At 44.6% G+C, this 24,013-nt stretch overlaps 1 protein-coding gene across 7 annotated transcripts in view; it reads left to right on the forward strand.

Moving 5' to 3' along the window:
* Positions 1-24,013, forward strand: part of LOC132407086 (Fanconi anemia core complex-associated protein 24-like) — a 195,941-nt gene that overhangs the window by 122,520 nt on the left and 49,408 nt on the right. For all 7 annotated transcript variants that reach the window (XM_059993372.1, XM_059993366.1, XM_059993363.1 and 4 more), the window contains 4 exons: positions 11,262-11,340; positions 17,320-17,397; positions 17,831-17,911; positions 21,997-22,091. In XM_059993372.1, the coding sequence (XP_059849355.1) occupies positions 11,262-11,340; positions 17,320-17,397; positions 17,831-17,911; positions 21,997-22,091 (333 nt within the window). The remainder of the gene's footprint in view (positions 1-11,261; positions 11,341-17,319; positions 17,398-17,830; positions 17,912-21,996; positions 22,092-24,013) is intronic.

The raw sequence follows: 24,013 nt of genomic DNA on the forward strand, positions 1-24,013 counted from the left end.
TCTCCAGCGCTCTGATAAAGGAGGACTATCTCCAAAATGCTCTCCCACCGAGAAACCGACACAGTCATGGGGAGTACATACACACTCCTTACAGCAGCTGGAATTGAACCCAGATCATGGCACCGTAAAGCGTTGCACTAACAGCTACACCACTGCTATGAGTTGTTGAGAAAAGAAGCAGTTTCAATTCTGCTCTGGGTTTTCGATTCCTTCAGCTTTCAGGGACTCTGGGTACGAACTTGAATTTATTGTCACTTACATGTGTACGTGTACACGTAGAACAAAGCAGCTGCATCACAGACATGGCATCAGATAAGCAGAATTTACAAGAAAACCATCAATTAAACATAGCTTCTATGCTGATTTTAGAAGAAAGGACACAATAAGAACAAAACAACAGAATAAAAGTGTTCAGAGTGCCAAACTTGTAGGGATTAGGGTTCAAGCAACACACACAAAATGCTGGTGGAACGCAGCAGGCCAGGCAGCGTCTATAAGGAGAAGCACTGTCGACGTTTCGGGCCAAGACCCTTCGTCAGGATTAGGGTTCTGCTGGTTGGTTCAAGAACTGAATGGTTGAAGGAAAATAACTGTTCTTGAACCTGGTGGTGTGGGGCTTCAGGCTGATGGTAGGTGTGAGATGTTATGTCCAGGGAGTGGGGAATCTTTTATGTATATTGCCTTCTTCAGGCTGTATTTCCTATAGATAATGCTGATGGTGGGGACAAATATGGCCATGATGTACTGAGCTGAGTCCACTGCTCATCGCAGTTTTTGCAGGTGCGTCACATTGTTTGCATTTCTTTGTGGTGCTTACCCCAAATTTTTCTTTTCACTCTGAGTCAACTTATGCCTCAATTTAGAATTTATTAATTTAAGTATTTCAGTTCTCTCTGCGTGAGACCCAATGCATCAATGAAAGGATCTGAAATGAACTGCTCCTTCAGGGCCCTCTGTGACATCTCAGGAGCAGCAGGGACAGGAATCATGGGCTGAGATTTAAGATCAGTGACAGGAATCATAGGGACAGAATGAAAATTGAAACAGAATGAAGATCAGGGTCACAGAATACAGATCGGGGCAGGAATCATGGGCAGAGAATGAAGATCAGTGACAGGAGTCACAGGGACAGAGACTGAAGATCAGGGACAGAAATCACAGGGACAGAGACTGAAGATCAGTGACAGGAATCACAAGGACAGAGACTGAAGATCAGGGACAGAAATCACAGGGACTGAGATGGAAGATCAGGGACAGAGAATGAAAATCAGGGACAAGGAATCACAGGGACTGAGACTGAAGATCAGGGACAGAAATCACAGGGACTGAGATGGAAGATCAGGGACAGAGAATGAAAATCAGGGACAAGGAATCATAGGGACTGAGACTGAAGATCAGGAGCAGGAATCACAGGGACTGAAACTGAAGAACAGGGACAGAGATGAAGATTGGGGACAGGAATCACAGGGACTGAGACGGAAGATTGGGGCAGAGACTGAAGATCAGGGGCAGGAATCACAGGGACAGAGACTGAAGATCAGGGACAGAAATCACAGGGAGTGAGACTGAAGAACAGGGACAGGAATCACAGGGACTGAGACCGAAGATCAGGGACAGAGATGAAGATCAGGGACAGAAATCACAGGGACTGAGACTGAAGAACAGGGACAGGAATCACAGGGATTGAGACCGAAGATCAGCGAGAAGAATGACAGAAGCAGAATTAAAATCAAAACAGACAATGAAGATCAGGTTTGAACATGAGAAATAGGAGCAGGAGTAGGCCATCAGGCCTGTTGAGCCTGTTCTACCATTCAATAAGATCATGGCTGATCTGGCCATGGACTCATCTCCAACTATCTGCATTTTCCCATTAACCCTTAATTGCCCTACTATGCAAAAATCTATTCAATCTTGTCTTAAATATATTTACTGAGGCAGCCTCCACTGCTTCATTGGGCAGAGAATACCACAGATTCACCATTCTCTGGGAAAAGCAGTTCCTCCTCATCTCTGTCCTAAATTTGCTCCCCTGAATCTTGAGGCTATGTCTCCTATTTCTAATCTCACGTATCAGTGGAAACAGCTTTCCTGCTTCTACCTTACCTATCCCCTTTCATAATTTTTTATGTTTCTATAAGATCTCCTCTCATTCTTTTGAATTCCAGTGAGTTCAGTCCCAGGCTGCTCATAGTCTAATTGCTCTTCATAGTCTAACCCCCTCATCTCTGGAATTAACCTGGTGAACTTCCTCTGCACTGCCCCCAAAGCCAGTATATCCTTCCTCAAGTAAGGAGACCAGAACTGCACACAGTACTCCAGGTGCGGCCTCACCAGTACCCTGTATAGTTACAACATAACCTCCCTGCTCTTAAATTCAATCCCTCTAGCAATGAAGTCCAACATTCCATTTGCCTTCTTGACAGCCTGCTGCACCTACAAACCAACCTTTTGTGATTCATGCACAAACACTCCCAAGTCCCTCTGCACAGCAGCATGCTGCAATTTTTTACCATTTAAATAATAATCTGCTCTTCTATTTTCCTTCCAAAGTGGATGACCTCTCATTTACCAACATTGCACTTTGGAAGGACAAACCAAGGTAGAACATACAAAGTAAATGGAAGGATACTGAGGAGTGCAGTAGAACAGAGGGATCTGGGAATACAGATACAAAATTCCTTAAAAGTGGTGTCAAAGGTAGATAGGGTCGTAAAGAGAGCTTTTGGTACATTGGCCTTTATAAATCAAAGTATTGAGTATAAGAGTTGGAATGCAATGGTGAGGTTGTATAAGACATTGGTGAGACCGAATTTGGGGTATTGTGTGCAATTTTGGTCACAAAATTACAGTAAGGATATTAATAAGGTTGAAAGAGTACAGAGAAGGTTTATAAGGATGTTGCTGGGACTTGAGAAACTGAGTTGCAGAGAAAGGTTGAATAGGTTAGGACTTTATTCACTGGAGCGTAGAAGAATGAGGGGAGATTTGATAGAGGTATATAAAATTATGATGGGTATAGATAGAGTGAATGCAAGCAGGTTTTTTCCACTGAGGCTAGGGGAGAAAAAAACCAGAGGACATGGGTTAAGGGTGAAGGAGGGAAAGTTTAAAGGGAACATTAGGAGGGGCTTCTTCACACAGAGAGTGGTGGGAGTGTGGAATGAGCTGCCAGATGAAGTGGTAAATACGGGCTCACTTTTAACATTTCAAAAAAACTTGGACAGGTACATGGATGAGAGGGGTATGGTGGGATATAGTCCAGGTGCAGGTCAGTGGGACTAGGCAGAAAATGGTTCGGCACAGCCAAGAAGGGCCAAAAGGCCTGTTTCTGTGCTGTAATGTTCTCCGGTTCTATTGTACTTCATCTGCCAGACCCTTGCCCACTATCTCTCTGCAGACCCTCTGTGCCTTCTGCACAATTTGCCTTTGCATTCTTTTTAGTACCATCAGCAAGCTTAGATACACTACACTTGGTCCCCTCTTCCAGATTGTTAATGTATATAGTGAACAGTTGCGGGCCCAGCACCAACCCCTGCGGCAAACCGCTCACCACTGATTGGCAACCAGAGTAACACCCGTGTACCCCAACTCTCTAAATTTTTTTAGTTAACCAATCCTCTATCCATGCTAATATATCACCCCCAACTCTATGCATCCTTAACTTATGGATAAGTCTTTTATGTGGCACCTTATCGAACGCCTTCTGGAATCCAAGTAAATAACGTCTATCTGTTCCCCTCTATCCACTGTGCTCGTTATATCCTCAAAGAACTTCAGGAAGTTTGTCAAACAGGACCTGCCTTTACAGAATCCATGCTGCATCTGCCTGATGGATCCATTTCTTTACAGATGCCTCTTTATTTCTTCTTTAATGATAGCTTCAAGCATTTGTCCAACTAAGATGTTAAACTAACTGGCCTATAGTTAACTGCTTTTTGAACAGTGGCATGACTTTCACCTTCCAATCTGCCAGGACCTGCCCAGAGTCCAGACAGCTTTGGTAAATTAACACCAAAGCCTTTACTATAACTTCTGTCATTTCTTTCGCTACCCTGGGATGCATTCCATCAGGACCAGGGGACTTGTCTATCTTCAGACCCACAAGTTTGCTCAGCACTGCCTCTTTAGTGATAGCTATTGTACTAAGGTCCTCACCTCCTATCGCATCCACAACATCTCTCTTGCATGTTAGATGTGTCCTCCATCATGAAGACCAACACAAAATAGTCATTCAAGGCCTCAGCCATTTCCTCATTACCCATGATGAATTCCCTCTTCTCATCCTCCATTTTCCACTTTATATAATTATAAAACCTTTTATTATCCTTTGTTATATGTTGTGCAAGTTTTTTTTCCTAATCTAGCTTTCCTTTCTCTATTGCTCGCTTAGTGGTTCTTTGTTGCTTTTTATAGTTTTCCTAATCTTCTAGTTTCCCACTACTCACGATGACTTTGTACGCATGAGCTTTTAGTGTGATGCCTTCTTTTATTTCCTTAGTTATCCATGACTGGCTCTCCCCACCCTTACTGTCCTTGCTTTTAACTGGAATATACTTTTGTTGAGCACCGTGAAAAATCTCTTTGAAAGTCTTACACTGTTCAGCTGTTCCCAGTCTACACTAGCCAAATCCTCCCTCATCTCATTGTAGCATCCCTTGTCTAGGCATAATACATCGGTTTTTGATTCAACTATTGTACACTCCATTTGTATGAGAAACTCAATCATACTGTGATCACTCTTTCCAAAAGGATCTCTAACCTGTCTTATTGCACAGGACCAGATCTAAGATGGCACATTTCCTTTGTGGGTTCAGTAACATGCTGTTCAAGAAAGCCATCACGGATGCATTCTGTGAAGTCGTCCTCAAGACTGCCATGACTAACTTGATTCACCCAATCTATGTGCAAGTTAAGGTCCTTCCCCCCCCCCCCCCCCCCCAATAACTGCTTTTCCATTCTTACATGCTTCAGATATTTCTCTGGTTATTACCTGTGCCACTGTAATATTCGGTGGTCAATAGACAATTTCTACCAGTGATTTTTTTCCTTTACTATTCCTAATCTCTACCCAGATGAATTCAACATTCTGCTTCTTAGATCTGATATTATCTTTCACTATCGCCCTGATCTCATCTTTAATTAAGAGCGCTTTCCCATCTCCCTCACCTTCCTGCCTATCCTTCCACATTACCTGATATCCTTGGATATTTAATTTCCAATCCTCTCCACCCTGCAACCACATTTCTGTAATGGCCACTAAATCATACCCTTTTGTGCTGGTTTGAGACACAACTTGACTGACCTTGTTTCAAATACTACGGGCATTTAGATAAAGTGCCCTTCCACCCATTGTACTTTTAAAATCTTGTAATCTTTTACTCTTTTTCACTTGACTTTTCTTCACTCCACTCTTAGTTTACTCTTTTTTTATCTTTTGTTTTTTCTTTATCCACACTTTTCTCTTTTACGTTATCCATACTTCTCCAATCTGTTGAATCCACCCCCCCCCCCCCCCCGCTATTTATGTTAAAGCCCTAGTTATGCAATTCACTAGGATCCAGATCCCATCACGGTTCAGGTGGAGCCTGTCCCATTGGTACAGTTCCCTCCTTCCCCAATACTTGTGCCAGTTTCCTACAAATTCAAACCCACTTCTCCCACACCAGTCCTTGAGCCACACATTTAACTCCTTAATCTTCTTGACCCTATGCCAATTTGCTCAAGTAGTAATCCAGAGATTACCACCTTTTTGGTTTGGCTTTTTAATTTAGTTCCTAGCTGCTCAAATTCCCTCAGCAGAACCTCTTTCCTCATTCTACCTATGTCGCTGGTACCCACATGGACCACGACAACTGGACCTTTCCCCTCCCACTGCAAATTCCTCTGCAGGTCAGATAAGATGTCCTGAAGCCGGGGTACCAGGCAGGGAACACAATCTTGAAGATGCTCTGTCCTCGTGACAGAGAACTCTGTCTATTGCCCTGACTATACTATCCCCAATTACCACTACATTTCTCTTCTCTCCCCCCTCTTGAATGGCTCCCTGAACCATGGGGCCACAGTTAGGTTGTTCAACCTTCCTACAGTCCCACTCTCATCCACACAGGGAGCAAGAACCTCACACCTGAAGGACAAGCTCAGGGGCTGAGGCTCCTCCAGCACTGTCTCTTGGATCCCACTACCCACCTCACTCGCAATCACACCCTCTTGTCCCTGACCACAGTCCGAATTTGAGGCAGCAACAGTGGCGTGCAAAAGTTTGGGCACCCCTGGTCAAAATTTCTGTTACTGTGAATAGCTAAGTGAGGAAAAGATGACCTGATTTCCAAAAGGCATAAAGCTAAAGATGACACATTTCTTTAATACTTTAAGCATGATTACTTTTTTCATTTCCATCTTCTACAGTTTCAAAATAACAAAAAAGGAAAAGGGTCCGAAGCAAAAATTTGGGCACCCTGCATGATCAGTACTTAGTAACACCCCGTCTGGCAAGCATCACAGCTTGTAAGCACTTTCTGTAGCCAGCTAAGAGTCTTTGTTACATACCCGTGGGTATCTTGTACCTGTCACGTGACCATGATGTAATTGAGGCTATGCTGGAGATGGAGGTAATGTGATGGTGGAGTGATGTCATTTTCCCACCAGTGAGAGGTCACGTGATAGTTTTTGTTTGCAAGGTATAAAAGGAGAACCCCACCCTGTGACGTTGGCAGTTCGTGGCTGAATTCACCACTGACTCCATGTTGCTGCGTATTCCGATATTATGACGCAGTTTCGTTTAAAAGTGGAGTTTTACTTTCTGTTTTAAGTCTCAGTTATTGCTAGCAGTTTCACTATTGTACTACCAGTTTGGTCAGTGGAGAGTGAAGATTTTAAAGGAGTTCGGAAATCCCAAAGAATTGGGAAAGTTAATGTCGACGGTGAAACAGATTCGACCTTTGTTTAATCTTCGCACGAGGAATTAGTAACAAGTATCCATGATAACTTCTGTTCTGCCAGAAGAGCTGAGGGTTGGATACAAAGTTTCATCAAAGAAAGGCCAGTGCCTTTAAGCCGTTTTATTTCCTTCGATCGCAAATCCTCCGGGGAATAACATACTTCGGCTGGGATCAGCAGTAACTCCACAAAAGAAGATTTAAATCATTTCAAGAAGTCTCTCCTTTAACGGACTGTGTAAGCATTTGGACTTTTGCATTACTACTTCTAGGAACTATTTTCGCATTATCGCTTTAAGAACTTTCGCATTCTCGCTTTAAGAAGTGTTCGAGCTGCTGTATCGCAGCTGACTTCCGGTTAAGTTAATCATTTGTTTACTTTTGGGTTTTTTACAGTGTTTAATAAATGTTTTATTTGTTTATTAAAAAAAACTGTCTCAAATCATATATTCATTGTTGCTGATTTGTAACTTTCAATTCTTGTTTGAGGAATTTTTGTCCATTCTTCCTTGCAAAAGGCTTCTAGTTCTGTGAGATTCTGTGGCTGTCTTGCATGCACTGCTCTTTTGAGGTCTATCCACAGATTTTCGATGATGTTTAGGTCAGGGGATTGTGAGGGCTATGGCAAAAACTTCAGCTTGCACCTCTTGAGGTAGTCCATTGTGGATTTTGAGGTGTCTTTTGGATCATTATCCTGTTGTAGAAGCCATCCTCTTTTCACCTAAAGCTTTTTTACAGACAGTGTGATGTTTACTTCCAGAATTTGCTGGTATTTAATTGAATTCATTCTTCTCTCTACCCGTGAAATGTTCCCCGTGCCACTGGCTGCAACACAAGCCCAAAGCATGATCAATCCACCCCCGTGCTTAACAGTTGGAGAGGTGTTCTTTTCATGAAATTCTGTGCCCTTTTTTCTCCAAAAATACATTTGATCAATGTGGCCAAAAAGTTCTATTTTAACTTCATCAGTCCACAGGACTTCTTTCCAAAATGCATCAGGCTTGTTTAGATGTTCTTTTGCAAACTTCTGATGCTGAATTTTGTGGTCAGGACGCAGGAACTGTTTTCTTCTGATGACTCTTCCATGAAGGTCATATTTGTGTAGGTGTCACTGCACAGTAGAACAGTGCACCACCACTCCAGAGTCTGCTAAATCTTCCTGAAGGTCTTTTGCAGTGAAACGGGGGTTTTGATTTGCCTTTCTAGCAATCCCGAGCAATTCTCTAGGAAAGTATTCTTGGTCTTCCAGACCTCAACATGACCTCCACAGTTCTTGTTAACTGCCATTTCTTAACTACATTATCAACTGAGGAAATGGCTACCTGAAAATGCTTTGCTATCTTCTTACAGCCTTCTCCTGCTTCATGGGCATCATTTATTTTAATTTTCAGAGTGCTGGGCAGCTGCTTAGAGGAGCCCATGGCTGCTGATAGTTGGGACAAGGTTTGAGGAGTCAGGGTATTTATAAAGCTTTGAAATTTGCATCACTTTGCCTTTCCTAACAATGACTGTGAACAAGTATTATCCCTAACAAACTAATTAAGGTCTGAGACTCAAATCTCTTGGGGTGCCCAAACTTTTGCATGGTGCTCCTTTCCTTTTTTTCACTCTAAAATTGTACAGAATAAAAATAATACACTAATCTTGCTTAAAATGTTGAAAATAATGTTTCCTCTTTAAATTTATTACTTTTGGAGATCAGTTCATCTTCTAATCATTTAACTATTCAGAGTAACAGAAATTTTGACTGGGGGTGCCCAAACTTTTGCATGCCACTGTAATCTAATGGATGTGACTACCTCCTGAAACAGAGAATGAAGAAACTCTCCCCCCTCCCTGATGTGCCTCTCCCAAAGAATGAAGATTAGGGATGAGAATCGCAGGTAAAGAGAATGAAGATCGAGGGAGAAATCACACGAACAGAGTATGAAGGTAAAGAACAGAATCACAAGGACAGAGAATGAAGATCAGGGATTGGAATCATAGGGACAGAGTATGAAGATAAAGAACAGGAATCACAGGGACCCAGAATGAAGATTAGGGTCGGGAATCACGGGTACAGAGAATGTAGATCAGAAAATGAAGATCAGGGAGAGGAATCACAGGACAGAGATTGAGGATCAGAAAGAGGAATCACACGGGCTGAGAATGAAGATTAGGGACAGACTGAATCTCTGTGAATGGTTCTAAGGGAGGAATAGGCAATGTATCAGACTGTATCTGTGGGAACATTTCTGAGGGAGGAACAGCCCGCAGGTCAGAATGTATCTTGGAATGGTTCTAGGGGAGTATTAGTCAGTGAGTCACACTGTATCGGGAAAGGTTTTGAAGGCAAAATAGTCAGCAGGTCAGACTGTATCTCTGTGAGTGGTTCTGAGGGAGTAAAAGGCAGTGGGTCAGACTGTATCCATAGGAACGTTTGAGGCAATAATTTGTAGATCAGACTCTTACATGTGGGAATGGTTCTGAGGGAGGAACAGCTAGTGGGTCCAAATGTATCTGTAGGAATGATACTGAGGGAATAGCCAGTGGATCAAACGGTATCTGTGGGAATGATACTGAGGGAATAGCCAGTGGGTTAAACGGTATCTGTGGGAATGATACTGAGGAAATAGCCAGTGGGTCAAACGGTATCTGTGGGAATGATACTGAGGGAATAGCCAGTGGGTCAAACGGTATCTGTGGGAATGATACTGAGGGAATAGCCAGTGGGTTAAACGGTATCTGTGGGAATGATACTGAGGAAATAGCCAGTGGATCAAACGGTATCTGTGGGAATGATACTGAGGGAATAGCCAGTGGGTTAAACGGTATCTGTGGGAATGATACTGAGGAAATAGCCAGTGGGTCAAACGGTATCTGTGGGAATGATACTGAGGAAATAGCCAGTGGATCAAACGGTATCTGTGGGAATGATACTGAGGGAATAGCCAGTGGGTTAAACGGTATCTGTGGGAATGATACTGAGGAAATAGCCAGTGGGTCAAACGGTATCTGTGGGAATGATACTGAGGAAATAGCCAGTGGGTCAGACTATCTGTGGGAATGAGGGATCTGTCAGCAGGTCAGATTGCGTGCAGGAGAACAGTTCTGAGGAAGGGCCTCCAATCTGAAATTGTGAATTTGTTTCCTTTCCTACAAACGCAACCCGACCTGCTGAGTGGGTCCAGCACTTTCTGTTGGCGTATTTAAAGAGACTGGTGCAACCAGAATAAAGCCTACAAAATGCTAGAGGAACTCAGTAGGTCAGGCAGCATCTGTGGAGTGGAATAAACAGTCAATGTTTTGGGCCGAGACCCTTTATTGGGACTGAAAGGAAGAGGCCCAGAAGGTAGCTTCTTGTGTTTGTGTGTGTTGCTGAAGATTTGCTGAATCTGCAGAATCTCTTGTGTCAGAGTGAAGAATGAGACTGTTATCCTGAGAAGTGCTGCCACACAGGCTAAGGGGAGCAGTTTCACCTAGAAAGTCTGGAGTGGAGCTGGAGAAGTCTGCAAGGATGTGGAAAAGCAGGGCAATGAGACCTGCTATAAGACACAGGAGCACATTTAGGCCATTCCATCCATTGAGTCTGCTCTGTCATTCCATCACAGTTGATTTAAAGTTCAACCGTACGCGTGAATACAGCCAAATGAAAGTGTTGCTCCAGTACCAGGGTGCAAAACACAGCGCATACAGTCACACACTGCACATATAATTCAGTTAGCAGCGTTTGGACCTGGAAACCCAGATGCATCCACGTGTGCCGCCTTCTCATGGGACATTATCCTTCTCAACCTCAGTCTCCTGCTTTCTCCCCATAACCTTTGATGCCCTGGCTAATCTAGAACCTATCAACTTCCACTTTAAATATACCCAATGACTTGGCTTCCACAGCTGTCTACGTTAGCAATTTTAACGGCTAGCCAGATGAAAACCATATCTCACAACTGCACACACTACTGTAGTTGATCCATAATCTCACATTTTCTCCTCCCTTGAAATACAGCCTTCAAAGAGTGAATTTGTAATGGAGCAGCTGGCATTGAGGCCCCTGTGCATGTGCTTTTGGTTTCTGTGTGGGGATTTGTTTAATGGTGGGGGTGGGGGCAGGAGAGGAGATACAGCAGAGAACAGCCCAGTAACCCCCCGATTTAACCCTAGCCTAATCAATGAATGCTTTACAATGTCCAATTAACACACTAACTGGGACATCTTTGGAATGTGGGAGGAAACCCATGTGGCTCATGGGGAGGGGGGATAGTCTCCCTACAGAGGATGCCCGAGCTGCAGTGGGGCCCCGCTGAGCAGAGAACTGGGTGATGAAATGCCTGTTTCTTTCTGCAGCCTCGGAGAAGTCCTGTGCGGAGGAGACAAGAGGGCTGAAGGTTTACCTGTACACTCACCTGAAGCAGCAACCCATCTGGTAATGTTTCACTATACCTGAATTAATCACAGAATGCTCAGTGCAGGATGTCCATTCGGCCCATTATACGTGGTGCTGAGGCTGAGGTGGTACATTGGATGCGAGCCTCGCTTTGTGGAGGAATCCGGAGAGTGGTAATAGGCAGTTGCCTCTCTGACTGGAGGTCTGTAGAAGAGGTTGTTGATACCTAATATGGTATTGTGGGCAGGTTTGGTTGCCTACCTACAGGAAAGATGCAATTAAAGTTGAAAGAGTATAGAGAAAATTTACAAGGATGTTGGGGGACTGGATGGCCTGAGTTATACGGAATATTCAATAAGTAAGAACTGTATTTCCAAGCATGTAGAAGATTAAGGGCAGATATACAAAATTATGAGGGGTATAGATAGAGTAAATGTAAGCAGGCTTTTTCCACGGATGTCGGGTGAGACTGGAAATCAAGGTCATGGGATAAGGGTGAAAGGTGAAATGGTTCAGGGAAACATGAGGAAGAACTTCACTCAGAGGGTAGTGAAAATGTGGAATGAACTGCCAGTGGAAATGGTAGATGTGGGTTCAGTTTCAACATTGAAGAGAGATTTGGATAGGTACATGGATAGGAGGGGTATGGAGGCCTATGGTCGAGGTGCAGGTCGATGCGACTAGGCAGGTAGTTTGGCATGGACTAGATGGACCAAAGGGCCTGTTTCTGTGCTTTAGTGTTCTATGACTTTATGATATAACCTCTGGTCCTCAGTACCTCTGATAAAGAGAACTCATTGACCCTGAGAACACCATCTGTGCAAGTCCCCCATTGGCTCTCTCCAATCTATCATTGTGATTGAAGTCCTGGTCCTAAAACCCATTCTAGTAAGTCTACTGCCCTCTCATCCTTCCTGTCATGAAGTGACCAGATTAGCTTTATTTATCATGTGTATATTGAAACACAGTGCAATGTGTCAACAACCAACACACTCTGAGGGGTAGCCTGCATGTCGCAACGTTTCTGCTGCCAATGTGGCATGCCCACAAAGTACTAACCCTAACCTGTGCGTTTTTGGAACGTGGGAGAAACCACGTGGTCACTGGGAAAACATAGGACCAATGTCCTAGGAGGAGCGTTTGCTACTGCTGTTCAGGAGCATTTAAGCTAATGTGGCAGGGGGATGGGAACACGTGCAGAGAAACAGAGGGGTGTAAAATGAGGGTAGAAACAAAAAGTAGTAAGGTGAAAAGTAGAAGTGGCAGGCAGGCAAATCCAGGGCAAAAATCAAAAAGGGCCACCTTTCAACATAATTGTATAAGGGCTAAGAGTGACGTCAAAACAAGCCTGAAGGTTTTGTATGTCAATGCGAGGAGCACCATTCGATCCCCTCCGAACTCCTCGACTCGCAGCTCAGGACCCTCCGAGTGGTCAACCAAGCACATCTAGCTTCATCCCCCCTCCTCAGAGTACCTCCTGGCCTCAGACCCCCGCTTGGGGTCCATTCCTCGCCCAGCTTACAGCATTGCGTCCTCTCTCTCGACCCCCTCGCGCCGATCTGCCCAAAAGCCCGTCAACAAAAGCTTACAGACTCAGAAGAAAGAACATTAATCCCCATTTGGTTTACAAAGGAATACAATTCTCGTTATCAGTAAATTTTAACCCAAACAAGCTTCCAGCACTCTCTCGCAACAAAGAAGCATTCCTGCTTTTAACAAAACAAAGAAAAAAGAAGAAGCCCCCATTCCTGCTAGTTATCAAAACAAAGAAGCCCTTTTGATTACATACACAGTAACAAAGAAAAAAGAAGAAACCCCCTTTACACTTTGAAGGTGTGAGATGTGAATTAGCTAAGATAGACTGGCAAACCATACTTAAAGGGTTGATGGTAGATATGCAATGGCAAGCATTTAAAGATCACATGGATGAACTACAACAATTGTTCATCCCAGTTTGGCAAAAGAATAAACCAGGGAAGGTAGTGCACCCATGGCTGACAAGGGAAATTAGGGATAGTATCAAGTCCAAAGAAGAAACAGACAAATTAGCCAGAAAAAGCGGCACACCTGAGGACTGGGAGAAATTCAGAGACCAGCAGAGGAGGACAAAGGGCTTAATTAGGAAAGGGAAAAAAGATTATGAGAGAAAGCTGGCAGGGAACATAAAAACTGACTGTAAAAGCTTTTATAGATATGTGAAAAGAAAAAGATTGGTCAAGACAAATGTAGGTCCCTTACAGTCAGAAACAGGTGAATTGATCAAAGGGAACAAAGACATAGCAGACCATTTGAATAACTACTTTGGTTCTGTCTTCACTAAGGAGGACATAAATAATCTTCCAGAAATAGTAAGGGACCGAGGGTCTAGTGAGATGGAGGAACTGAGGGAAATACATGTTAGTAGGGAAGTGGTGTTAGGTAAATTGAAGGGATTAAAGGCAGATAAATCCCCAGGGCCAGATGGTCTGCATCCCAGAGTGCTTAAGGAAGTAGCCCAAGAAATAGTGGATGCATTAGTGACAATTTTTCAAAACTCCTTAAATTCTGGATTAGTTCCTGAGGATTGGAGGGTGGCTAATGTAACCCCACTTTTTAAAAAATGAGGGAGAGAAACCGGGGAATTATAGACCAGTTAGCCTGACATCGGTGGTGGGGAAAATGCTAGAGTCGGTTATCAAAGATGTGATAACAGCACATTTGGAAAGAGGTGAAATCATCGGACAAAGTCAGCATGGATTTGTGAAAGGAAAATAGTGTCTGACGAATCTTATAGAATTTTTTGAAGATGTAACTAGTAGAGTGGATAAGGGAGAGCCAGTGGATGTGGTATATTTAGATTTTCAAAAGGCTTTTGACAAAGTCCCACACAGGAGATTAGTGTGCAAGCTTAAAGCACACGGTATTGGGGGTATGGTATTGACGTGAATAAAGAATTGGTTGGCAGACAGGAAGCAAAGAGTGGGAGTAAACGGAACCTTTTCAGAATGGCAGGCAGTGACTAGTGGGGTACCGCAGGGCTCAGTGCTGGAACCCCAGTTGTTTTAAATATATATTAATGATTTAGACGAGGGAATTAAATGCAGCATCTCCAAGTTTGGGGATGACACGAAACTGGGCGGCGGTGTTAGCTGTGAGAAGGATGCTAAGAGGATGCAGGGTGACTTGGATAGGTTAGGTGAGTGGGCAAATTCATGGCAGATGCAATTTAATGTGGATAAATGTGAGGTCATCCACTTTGGTTGCAAGAACAGGAAAACATTATTATCTGAACGGTGGCCGATTAGGAAAAGGGGAGATGCAATGAGACCTGGGTGTCATTGTACACCAATCATTGAAGGTGGGCATGCAGGTACAGCAGGTGGTGAAAAAGGCAAATGGTATGTTGGCATTCATAGCAAAAGGATTTGAGTACAGGAACAGGGAGGTTCTACTGCAGTTGTACAAGGCCTTGGTGAGACCGCACCTAGAATATTGTGTGCAGTTTTGGTCCCCTAATCTGAGGAAAGACATTCTTGCTATAGAGGGAGTACAGAGAAGGTTCACCAGATTGATTCCTGGGATGGCAGGACTTTCATATGAAGAAAGACTGGATCAACTAGGCTTATACTCACTGGAATTTAGAAGATTGAGGGGGGATCTTATTGAAACGTATAAAATTCTAAAGGGATTGGACAGGCTAGATGCAGGAAGATTGTTTCAGATGTTGGGGAAGTCCAGAATGAGGGGTCACAGTTTAAGGATAAAGGGGAAGCCCTTTAGGACCAAGATGAGGAAAAACTTCTTCACACAGAGAGTGGTGAATCTGTGGAATTCTCTGCCACAGGAGACAGTTGAGGCTGGTTCATTGGCTATATTTAAGAGGAAGTTAGATATGGCCCTTGTGGCTAAAGGGATGAGGGGGTATGGAGAGAAAGCAGGTACAGGGTTCTGAGTTGGATGATCAGCCATGATCATACTGAATGGCGGTGCAGGCTCAAAGGGCCGAATGGCCTACTCCTGCACCTATTTTCTATGTTTTCTATGTTTTTTCTATACCTCCTCCTTACAGACACTGGCAGGAACCGAATCCCTATTACATTTACTCCACTGAGGCAAATCGCTTACGTGAGGGATACCTGCTTTGTGTAAAGGTTCAGTGTGACTTCCACACCATAACATTCCTGATAAAACCCAGAACTGTCTTTCTCCAGCTGCTCTGAAGAAGGGTGAGGTATTGTGGTGTGGGGGAGGAGAGTGAGGGAGGTACTGGGATGGGGGAGACAGAAAGTGATTAGGGTGGGGCAGGAGGGCTGACAGAAGGTGCAAGGGGCTTTGGGGAATAGTGAGGACTTGAACCTGAAGAGCCTGATGGAGGTGTTGGGGAAGTGAGTCCAGTGTCAGGGTAGGAAGCTGGCAGAAGGCTGCTGGGTACACATGGAGGTGAGTGCATTAGTTGGACCTGGATTGTGGACAGTGTGCCCAACTATGCTGCAGTATTGCACTGTTTATTATCACTGACATATGTCATGAAATTTGCTGCTTCCAGGCAGCAGTACAGTGCAAAATTCATAAACATTATAAGCTACAATAAGAAATATTACAGTAGAACATTATATGTAGTGCAAAAAGAGAAAATCATGAAGTGTTCATTCAGAAATCTGATGGGAGAGGGTAAGAAACTGTTCCTAAATCATGTGTGTCTTCAGGCTCCTATGCTTCCTCCCTGATGGTAGTAATGAGAAGAGGGCATGTCCTGGGTGGTGGAGGCACTTAATGATGGATGCTGCCTTTTGAGGTATCGCTTTTCAAAGGTTCCCATGGTGGTGAGAGGGTTTGTACCCAAGGTGGAGCTTGTTGGGTTTACCATCCTGTGCAGTGGTCCCTCCATAACAAATGGTGCTACAGCCAGTTAGAATGCTCTCCACAGTGCATCCATCTGTAGATATCTGCAAGTGCCTTTGGTGACATACCAATTCTTCATAAAGTCCTAGTGAAATATAACTGCTGTCATGCCTTCTTTGTAATTGCATTAACATATTGAGCCCAGAATAGATTCTCAAAGATGTTGACACTAGAGAACTTGAAACTGCTCCCCTTTCCACTTCTGATCCCTCATCAAGGACTGGTGTGCGTTCCCTCGACTTCCCATTCCTGAAGTCCACAATCCATTGCTTGGACTTACTGACGTTGACTGCAAGATTGTTGTCGCGACACCACTCAACCAGCTGATCTAATTCACTCCTGTACGCCTCCTCGTCACCATCTCAAACTTTGCCAACAATAGTTGTGTCATCAGCAAGTTTCTAGATGGTGTTTGAGCAGTGCTTAGCCACACAGTCATGGGTGTAGAGAGTGTAGAGCAGTGGGCTAAGCACAGTCCTGAGGTGCTCTAGTGTGGATTGTCAGCGAGGAAATTTTATTACTATCCACACAGACTATGGTTTCAATCGCAGACTGAAGTCAAGGATCCAGTTGTAGAGGGGATACAGAGGCCCAAGTTTTAGAGCTTGTTGATTAATAATGAGGGGTAGGATTGTGTTGAACGCTGAGCTGTAATCAATAAGCATCAGCCTGACATGTTGTCCAAGTGGAGAGCCACTGAGATCGCGTCACTGTAAATCTGCTGTGGCAGAGACACTGCCTCCTTGACCTCAGGCTAACCTTCAAATGTCCAGCTCAGCTTCCCCTTCTGCTGTCCCACTGTGGGTGGGGGTTAGTGGGGGAAATGTGCTGGTCAGGCTGCAAGGGTGCAGGTCATGTGGGGGAAGGTTTGAACGTGTGGGTTGCATTGTTTCTGAGCAACGCATGCAAAATGCTGGAGGAGCTCAGCAGGCCAGGCAGCATCTATGGAAAAAAAAGTACAGTTTACGTCTCAAGCCGAAACCTAGACTATACTTTTTTCCATAGATGCATTTCAAAGGTTCCCATGGTAGTGAGAAAGATTGTACCTTCTGAATTCCTCCGGCAATTTTGGTGATTTGCTGGATTTCCAGCATGTTGTTTGCACAGTTTCTGACTCAGCTTCTCCCTTTGTCTAAGGCACAGTTTGCGGTTCTGGAATGCTGCTTTCTTCGACGCCGTGCACTGTGAGCGCAGGAAACGATCCCCCACCACCAGGTATCAGGCAACAGGAGAGATCTTCACCTTCCAGCCTCCCTCCCCACCAGCTTGTGCACCCCCCAACCCTTACTCCCTCTCATCCACCCATGAGGTCTCCACCAGCTGGGGTTGGAATGGAAGGACTAGGGAAGTGATTGGGTGAGGTGGGGTGTCATCTAGTTGGACACTGACACTCCCACCTAGCACCCTTCCCCATCATTTACCCTCCAGCAGCCTTGCCCCCGCTGGGGGCCTTGGCTGCTCTGTTGAGTGGGGAGCCTTGCTCAGCTGTGGAGAGGATCCTCAGTGTTGCCCACTCCAGCCCCAGCGCCGGAGGAGGTGTGTCACTGCTGGTCATCGCTGTCCATGTCTCCCATTGTCAGGCTGCCTCTCACTGTACACAGGCTAATCCCACCCTCCCTCACTAACATCTGTGAATTCCCCAACACAGGGAGAAGTGGTGCCACATGACCCCAGAGGAACGGGACGACACCCATTGGTTTGACAAGAACATTGCCTTTGGACAGCTAGGGTAAGGCTGGTGCATGCAAGTCACTCACAGGAAATGGGTGTGCCCGTGCATGCTGCATTGTGTGTGAGCTACAGAACTGTGTCCGGTTGTGAACGTCCTTCGGATCATACGGATCATTCGGGAGGCAGAGGCAGAGATAGATAGGAGTTATCAGGAGGTAGTCACACCAAAAATCCAAGAAGTAGGCAGATGGGTGACGGTCCAGAGAGGCAGGGGGAGCAGGCAGAGAGAGCAGAGCACCCATGCGGCCATTCCCATTAACAATAAGTATACCGTACTGGATACTGTTGATGGGGATGACCTACCAGGAATGAGTTGTAGTGGTCCTGCCTCTGGCACAGAGGTTGAACCCTCAACTAGGAAGGGGAGGAGGGAAGAGAAAAGAGCGATAGTTTTAGGGGATTCTATAGTCAGGGGGGCAGATAGGAGATTTTGTGGGGCAGATCGGGAGTCTCGGATGGTATGTTGCCTCCCTGGTGCCAGGGTCTGGGACATCTCAGATCGGGCTATTCTTTAGAACGAGGGCATGAACCCAGATGTAGTGGTCCATGTAGGGACCAACGATGTAGGTAAGGTGAGTGAGGGGGTCCTGAGAGTTAGGAGTGAAGCTGAAAGGCAGGACCTCCAGGGTGACAATCTTGGGATTGCTACCTGTGCCACGTGCGAGTGAGGCGAAGAATAGAATGATTATGCACATTAATACGAGGCTGAGAGCATGGTGCAGGAAGGAAGGGTTCAGGTTTTTGGACAATTGGTCTTTGTTCCAGGGACGTTGGGATCTGTTTTGAAGGGACGGTCTACATCTGAACTGGAGGGGTACTAACATTCTTGCAGGAATGTTTGCCAGTGCTGCTCGGGGGGGGGGTTTAAACTAGATGTGCAGGGGGCAGGGATCCAGAATACGAGAGAAGATGATATGAAGGATAAGGGACAGGTGGGGCATACACGTTTCCCAAATATTAATTGTGTAAAGGAGAAAGGTGAGACAGAACATGTGTTGGAAAAGTTACATGTACAGAGGGTTGGTCAGAAGGAGCATGGGATTAAATGTGTAGAAGGTTTGGGTGATCTTGAGAAGGTCATCAAAATTCAAGGTGCAATTAGCCCGATGGAAGTTCAAGGAGCTGGGTTAGGTACAATAGACAGTCTTTTAAGCAAAGAGAGGAGGAATGGGCTAAGAATTCTATACTTGAATGTGCGTAGTGTCAGAAATAAGACAGATGAGCTTGAAGCTCAGATGAAAATGGGGAACTATGATATTGTTGGGATAACGGAGACATGGCTGCAAGGGGATCAGGCCTGGGAATTGAGTGTACCAGGGTATACGTGCTATCGTAGAGACAGAAATATGGGAAGAGGGGGTGGGGTGGCCCTGTTGGTGAGGAATGAGATTCAGTCCTTAGCAAGGGGGGACTTAGGAACAGGGGAAGTAGAGTCTGTGTGGATTGAGCTGAGGAACAGTAAGGGTAAAAAGACCCTAATGGGTGTTGTGTACAGGCCCCCTAACAGTAGCGTGGATATTGGGTACAAGTTGATTAGGGAGTTAACATTGGCATGTGCTAAAGGTAATGCAGTCGTTACGGGAGATTTCAACATGCAGGTGAACTGGGAGAATCAGGTAGGTGCTGGACCCCAGGATAGGGAGTTTGTGGAGTGTCTAAGGGATGTATTTTTGGAACATTTTGTGCTTGAGCCAACCAGGAACGAGGCTATTTTGGACTTGGTGATGTGTAATGAACAGGAATTGATAAGTGATCTTGAAGTAAAGGAGCCATTAGGAAGTAGTGATCATAACATGATAAGTTTTTATCTACAATTTGAGAGGGATAAGGGCAGATCAGAGGTGTCAGTTTTGCAATTAAATAAAGGAGACTACGGAGCCATGAGGGAAGAGCTGGCCAAAGTTAAATGGGCGGATGCCCTGGCAGGAAAGACAGTGGATCAGCAGTGGCAGATATTCTTGGGGATAATACAAAAGATGCAAAAGCAGTTCATTCCAATGAGAAGGAAGGATTCAAAGAGGGGGAAGGGGCCACAGTGGTTGACAAAGGAAGTCAGAGATTGTATAGCATTAAAGAAAAAGAAGTACGACAGGGCTAAGGTAAGTGGGAATACAGATGATTGGGAAAGTTTTAAGGAACAGCATATCTTAACCAAAAAAGCAATACGGAGAGAAAAAATCAGGTATGAGCTCAGTCTAGCCAGGAATATAAAAGGGGATAGCAAAAGCTTTTTTAGCTATGTGAAGAGAAAGAAGATAGTTAAGAACAATGTTGGCCCCTTGAAGAATGAATTGGGAGAAATTGTTATGGGAAACAGGGAAATGGCAACAGAATTTAATGCGTACTTTAGATCTGTCTTCACCAGGGAGGACACAAGCAATCTCCCAGATGTATGGATGGGCCAGGGTCATAAGATATCAGAGGAATTGAAACAGATTGACATTAGGAAAGAAACTGTGATGAGTAGACTGATAGGACTGAAGGCTAATAAATCCCCGGGTCCAGATGGTCTGCATCCGAGGGTTCTAAAAGAGGTGGCTCAGGAAATTGCGGATGCATTGGTAATCATTTTCCAATGTTCCTTAGATTCAGGATCAGTTCCTGAAGATTGGAGAGTGGCTAATGTTATCCCACTTTTTAAGAAGGGAGGGAAGAAGAAAACGGAGAACTATCGCCCTGTTAGCCTAACGTCAGTCGTGGGGAAGATGCTTGAGTCCATTATTAAGGACGAAATAGTGGCATATCTTGATGGCAGTAATAGGATTAGGCCGAGCCAGCATGGATTTACCAAGGGCAAATCATGCTTGACTAATCTGTTGGAGTTTTTTGAGGGTGTAACAAGGATGTTAGACGAGGGTAAGCCAGTGGATGTAGTGTACCTAGATTTTCAGAAGGCATTTGATAAGGTGCCACATAGGAGATTGGTGAGTAAAATCAGAGCTCATGGCATTGGGGGCAGGGTTTCAACATGGATAGAAAACTGGTTGGCAGATAGAAAGCAAAGGGTAGCAGTGAATGGGTGTTTCTCGGACTGGCTGGAGGTGACTAGTGGGGTACCACAGGGCTCTGTATTGGGACCACAGCTCTTTACGATTTATGTCAATGATTTAGATGAGGGCATTGAAAACTATATCAGCAAGTTTGCTGACGATACTAAACTGGGTGGCAGTGTGACATGCGAAGAGGACGTTAGGAGAATACAGGGAGACTTGGATAGGCTGGGTGAGTGGGCAGATACTTGGCAGATGTCATTCAATGTGAATAAATGTGAAGTTGTCCACTTTGGAAGCAGGAACAAGAGGGCAGAGTATTGTCTGAACAGTGTAGACTTAGGTAAGGGAGAAATGCAAAGAGACCTAGGAGTCCTAGTTCATCAGTCAATGAAGGTGAATGAGCAAGTGCAACAGGCAGTGAAGAGGGCAAATGGAATGTTGGCCTTTGTTACAAGGGGAATTGAGTACAAGAGCAAGGATGTCCTTTTGCATATGTACAGGGCCCTGGTGAGACCACACCTGGAATACTGTGTACAGTTTTGGTCTCCAGGTTTAAGGAAGGACATTCTGGCAATTGAGGAAGTGCAGCGTAGATTCACTAGGTTGATTCCTGGGATGGCAGGGCTGTCTTACGCAGAGAGATTGGAGAGATTGGGCTTGTACACGCTGGAATTGAGGAGATTGAGAGGGGATCTGATTGAAACGTTTAAGATAATTAAAGGATTTGATAGGATTGAGGCAGGAAATATGTTCCAGATGTTGGGAGAGTCCAGTACCAGAGGGCATGGATTGAGAATAAGAGGTCATTTATTTAAAACAGAGTTGAGGAAGAGCTTCTTCTCCCAGAGAGTTGAGGAGGTGTGGAATGCACTGCCTCATAAGACAGTGGAGGCCAATTCCCTGGATGCTTTCATGAAGGAGCTAGATAGATATCTGATGGATAGGGGAATCAAGGGATATGGGGACAAGGCAGGGACTGGGTATTGATAGTGAATGATGAGCCATGATCTCAGAATGGCGGTGCAGACTCAAGGAGCAGAATGGTCTACTTCTGCACCTATTGTCTATTGTCCTGTGTTTGCTACCATAGGACCTTCACACACAACATGCTGGATTTCGGGCTGAGCAGGGAACTGTGCACCAACTTCCTGAAGAAACAGTCAGTGATTGGGAACCTGAATCAAGGTGAGAACGGACGAGGCACAGCTCATCATTGAACAGTGAACACCACAGGCCCTTCGGCCCACCAGAGATCAATCTAACCTTTCTCTCAGAGCTCCAATACACCTGATGGTCTACCCCTTTGTGCCAGGCCTTCACCCCCTTGGTGTTGATGAGAGACGGTTCAAGTTTTAATGGACAGCCAGGCCATGATTTTTGTCTCTAGGCCCTGCCAGTTTGCCAGTCAGGTCTCCCCAGGAGGACTCCATAGACTTCCAGGTAGAGGAGATGCATGGCCTCAGGCGTCCATCTTCCACACTAAAAGTCCAAACAGTTTCCGCAGTTGATCCTGGTGGAGTACACTGCCAATAAAACCTCCTGGCACTCGTGGACCCTCCATCAGGAGTCAGGAGCCAGTCCTTGGCATAGACCTATTGTATCTAGTGACCACCAAGTCATTAGTTTCAAAGTAACCATGCAAAAAGATGAGTGAAAATTCTAAATTGGAGATTAGAGGGCTTGTTTAATGAGGCCATATGGGTGGAGCTGAGAATCAGGAAAGGTATGACCACATTAATGGGGTTGTATTATAGACCACACAATAGTCAGCGACAATTAGAGGAGCAGATCTGCAGAGAGATAGCAGACAATTGCAGGAAACATAAAGTCGTGAAAGGGGATTTTAATTTTCCACATATTGATTGGGTCTCCCATACTGTTAAAGGTCTAGACAGGTTAGTTTGTAACATGTGTTAAGGAAAGTTTTCTAAATCAATATATAGATGTACCGACTAGAGAGGATGCAATATTAGATCTCCTATTAGGAAACTAGTTAGGACAGGTAACAGAAGTGTTTGTAGGGGAACACTTTGGTTCCAGTGATCATAACACCATTAGTTTCAACTTGATCATGGATAAAGATAGATCTGGTCCTCGGGTTGAGGTTCTAAACTGGAAAAAGGCCAAATTTGAAGAAATGAGAAAGGATCTAAAAAGCATGGATTGGGACAGGTTGTTCTCTGGCAAGGATGTCATTGGGAAGTGGAAGGCCTTCAAAGGAGAAATTTTGAGAGTGCAGTGTTTGTATGTTCCTGTCAGGGTTAAAGGCAAAGTGAATAAAAATAAGGAACCTTGGTTCTCTGGGGATATTGGAACTCTGATAAAGAAAAAGAGAGAGATGTATGACATGTACAGGAAACAGGGAGCAAATAAGGTACTTGAGTATAAAAAGTGCAAAAAAGTACTGAGGAAAGAAATCAGGAGGACTAAAAGGAGACATGAGGTAGCTTTGGCAGTCACAGTGAAGGATAATCCAAAGAGCTTCAACAGGTATATTAAGAGCAAAAGGATAGTAAGAGATAAAATTGGTCCTCTTGAAGATCAGAGTGGTCGGCTATGTGTGGAACCAAAAGAAATGGGGGAGATCTTAAATGGGTTTTTTGCATTTGTATTTACTAAGGAAACTGGCATGGAGTCAATGGAAATAAAGCAAACAAGTAGGGAGGTCATGGAACCTATACAGATTGAAGAGGAGGAGGTGCTCGCTATCTTGAGGCAAATCAGAGTAGATAAATCCCCAGGACCTGACAGGGTATTCCCTCGGACCTTGAAGAAGACGAGTGTTGAAATTGCAGGGGCCCTGGCAGATATATTTAAAATGTTGGTATCTACAGGTGAGGTACCGGAGGATTGGAGGATAGCTCATTTTGTTCCGTTGTTTTTAAAAGGCTCTAAGAGTAATCCGGGAAATTATAGGCCTGTTAAGTTTGACGTCGGTAGTAGGTAAATTATTGGAAGGAGTACTAAAAGATAGGATCTACAAGTATTTGGATAGACAGGGACTTATTAGGGAGAGTCAACATGGCTTTGTGCGTGGTAGGTCATGTTTAACAAATCTATTAGAGTTTTTCAAGGAGGTTACAAGGAAAGTGGATGAAGGGAAGGCA

This window comes from Hypanus sabinus, chromosome 17 (genome assembly GCF_030144855.1).
Source record: "Hypanus sabinus isolate sHypSab1 chromosome 17, sHypSab1.hap1, whole genome shotgun sequence".
In the NCBI taxonomy this organism is placed as follows: domain Eukaryota; kingdom Metazoa; phylum Chordata; class Chondrichthyes; order Myliobatiformes; family Dasyatidae; genus Hypanus; species Hypanus sabinus.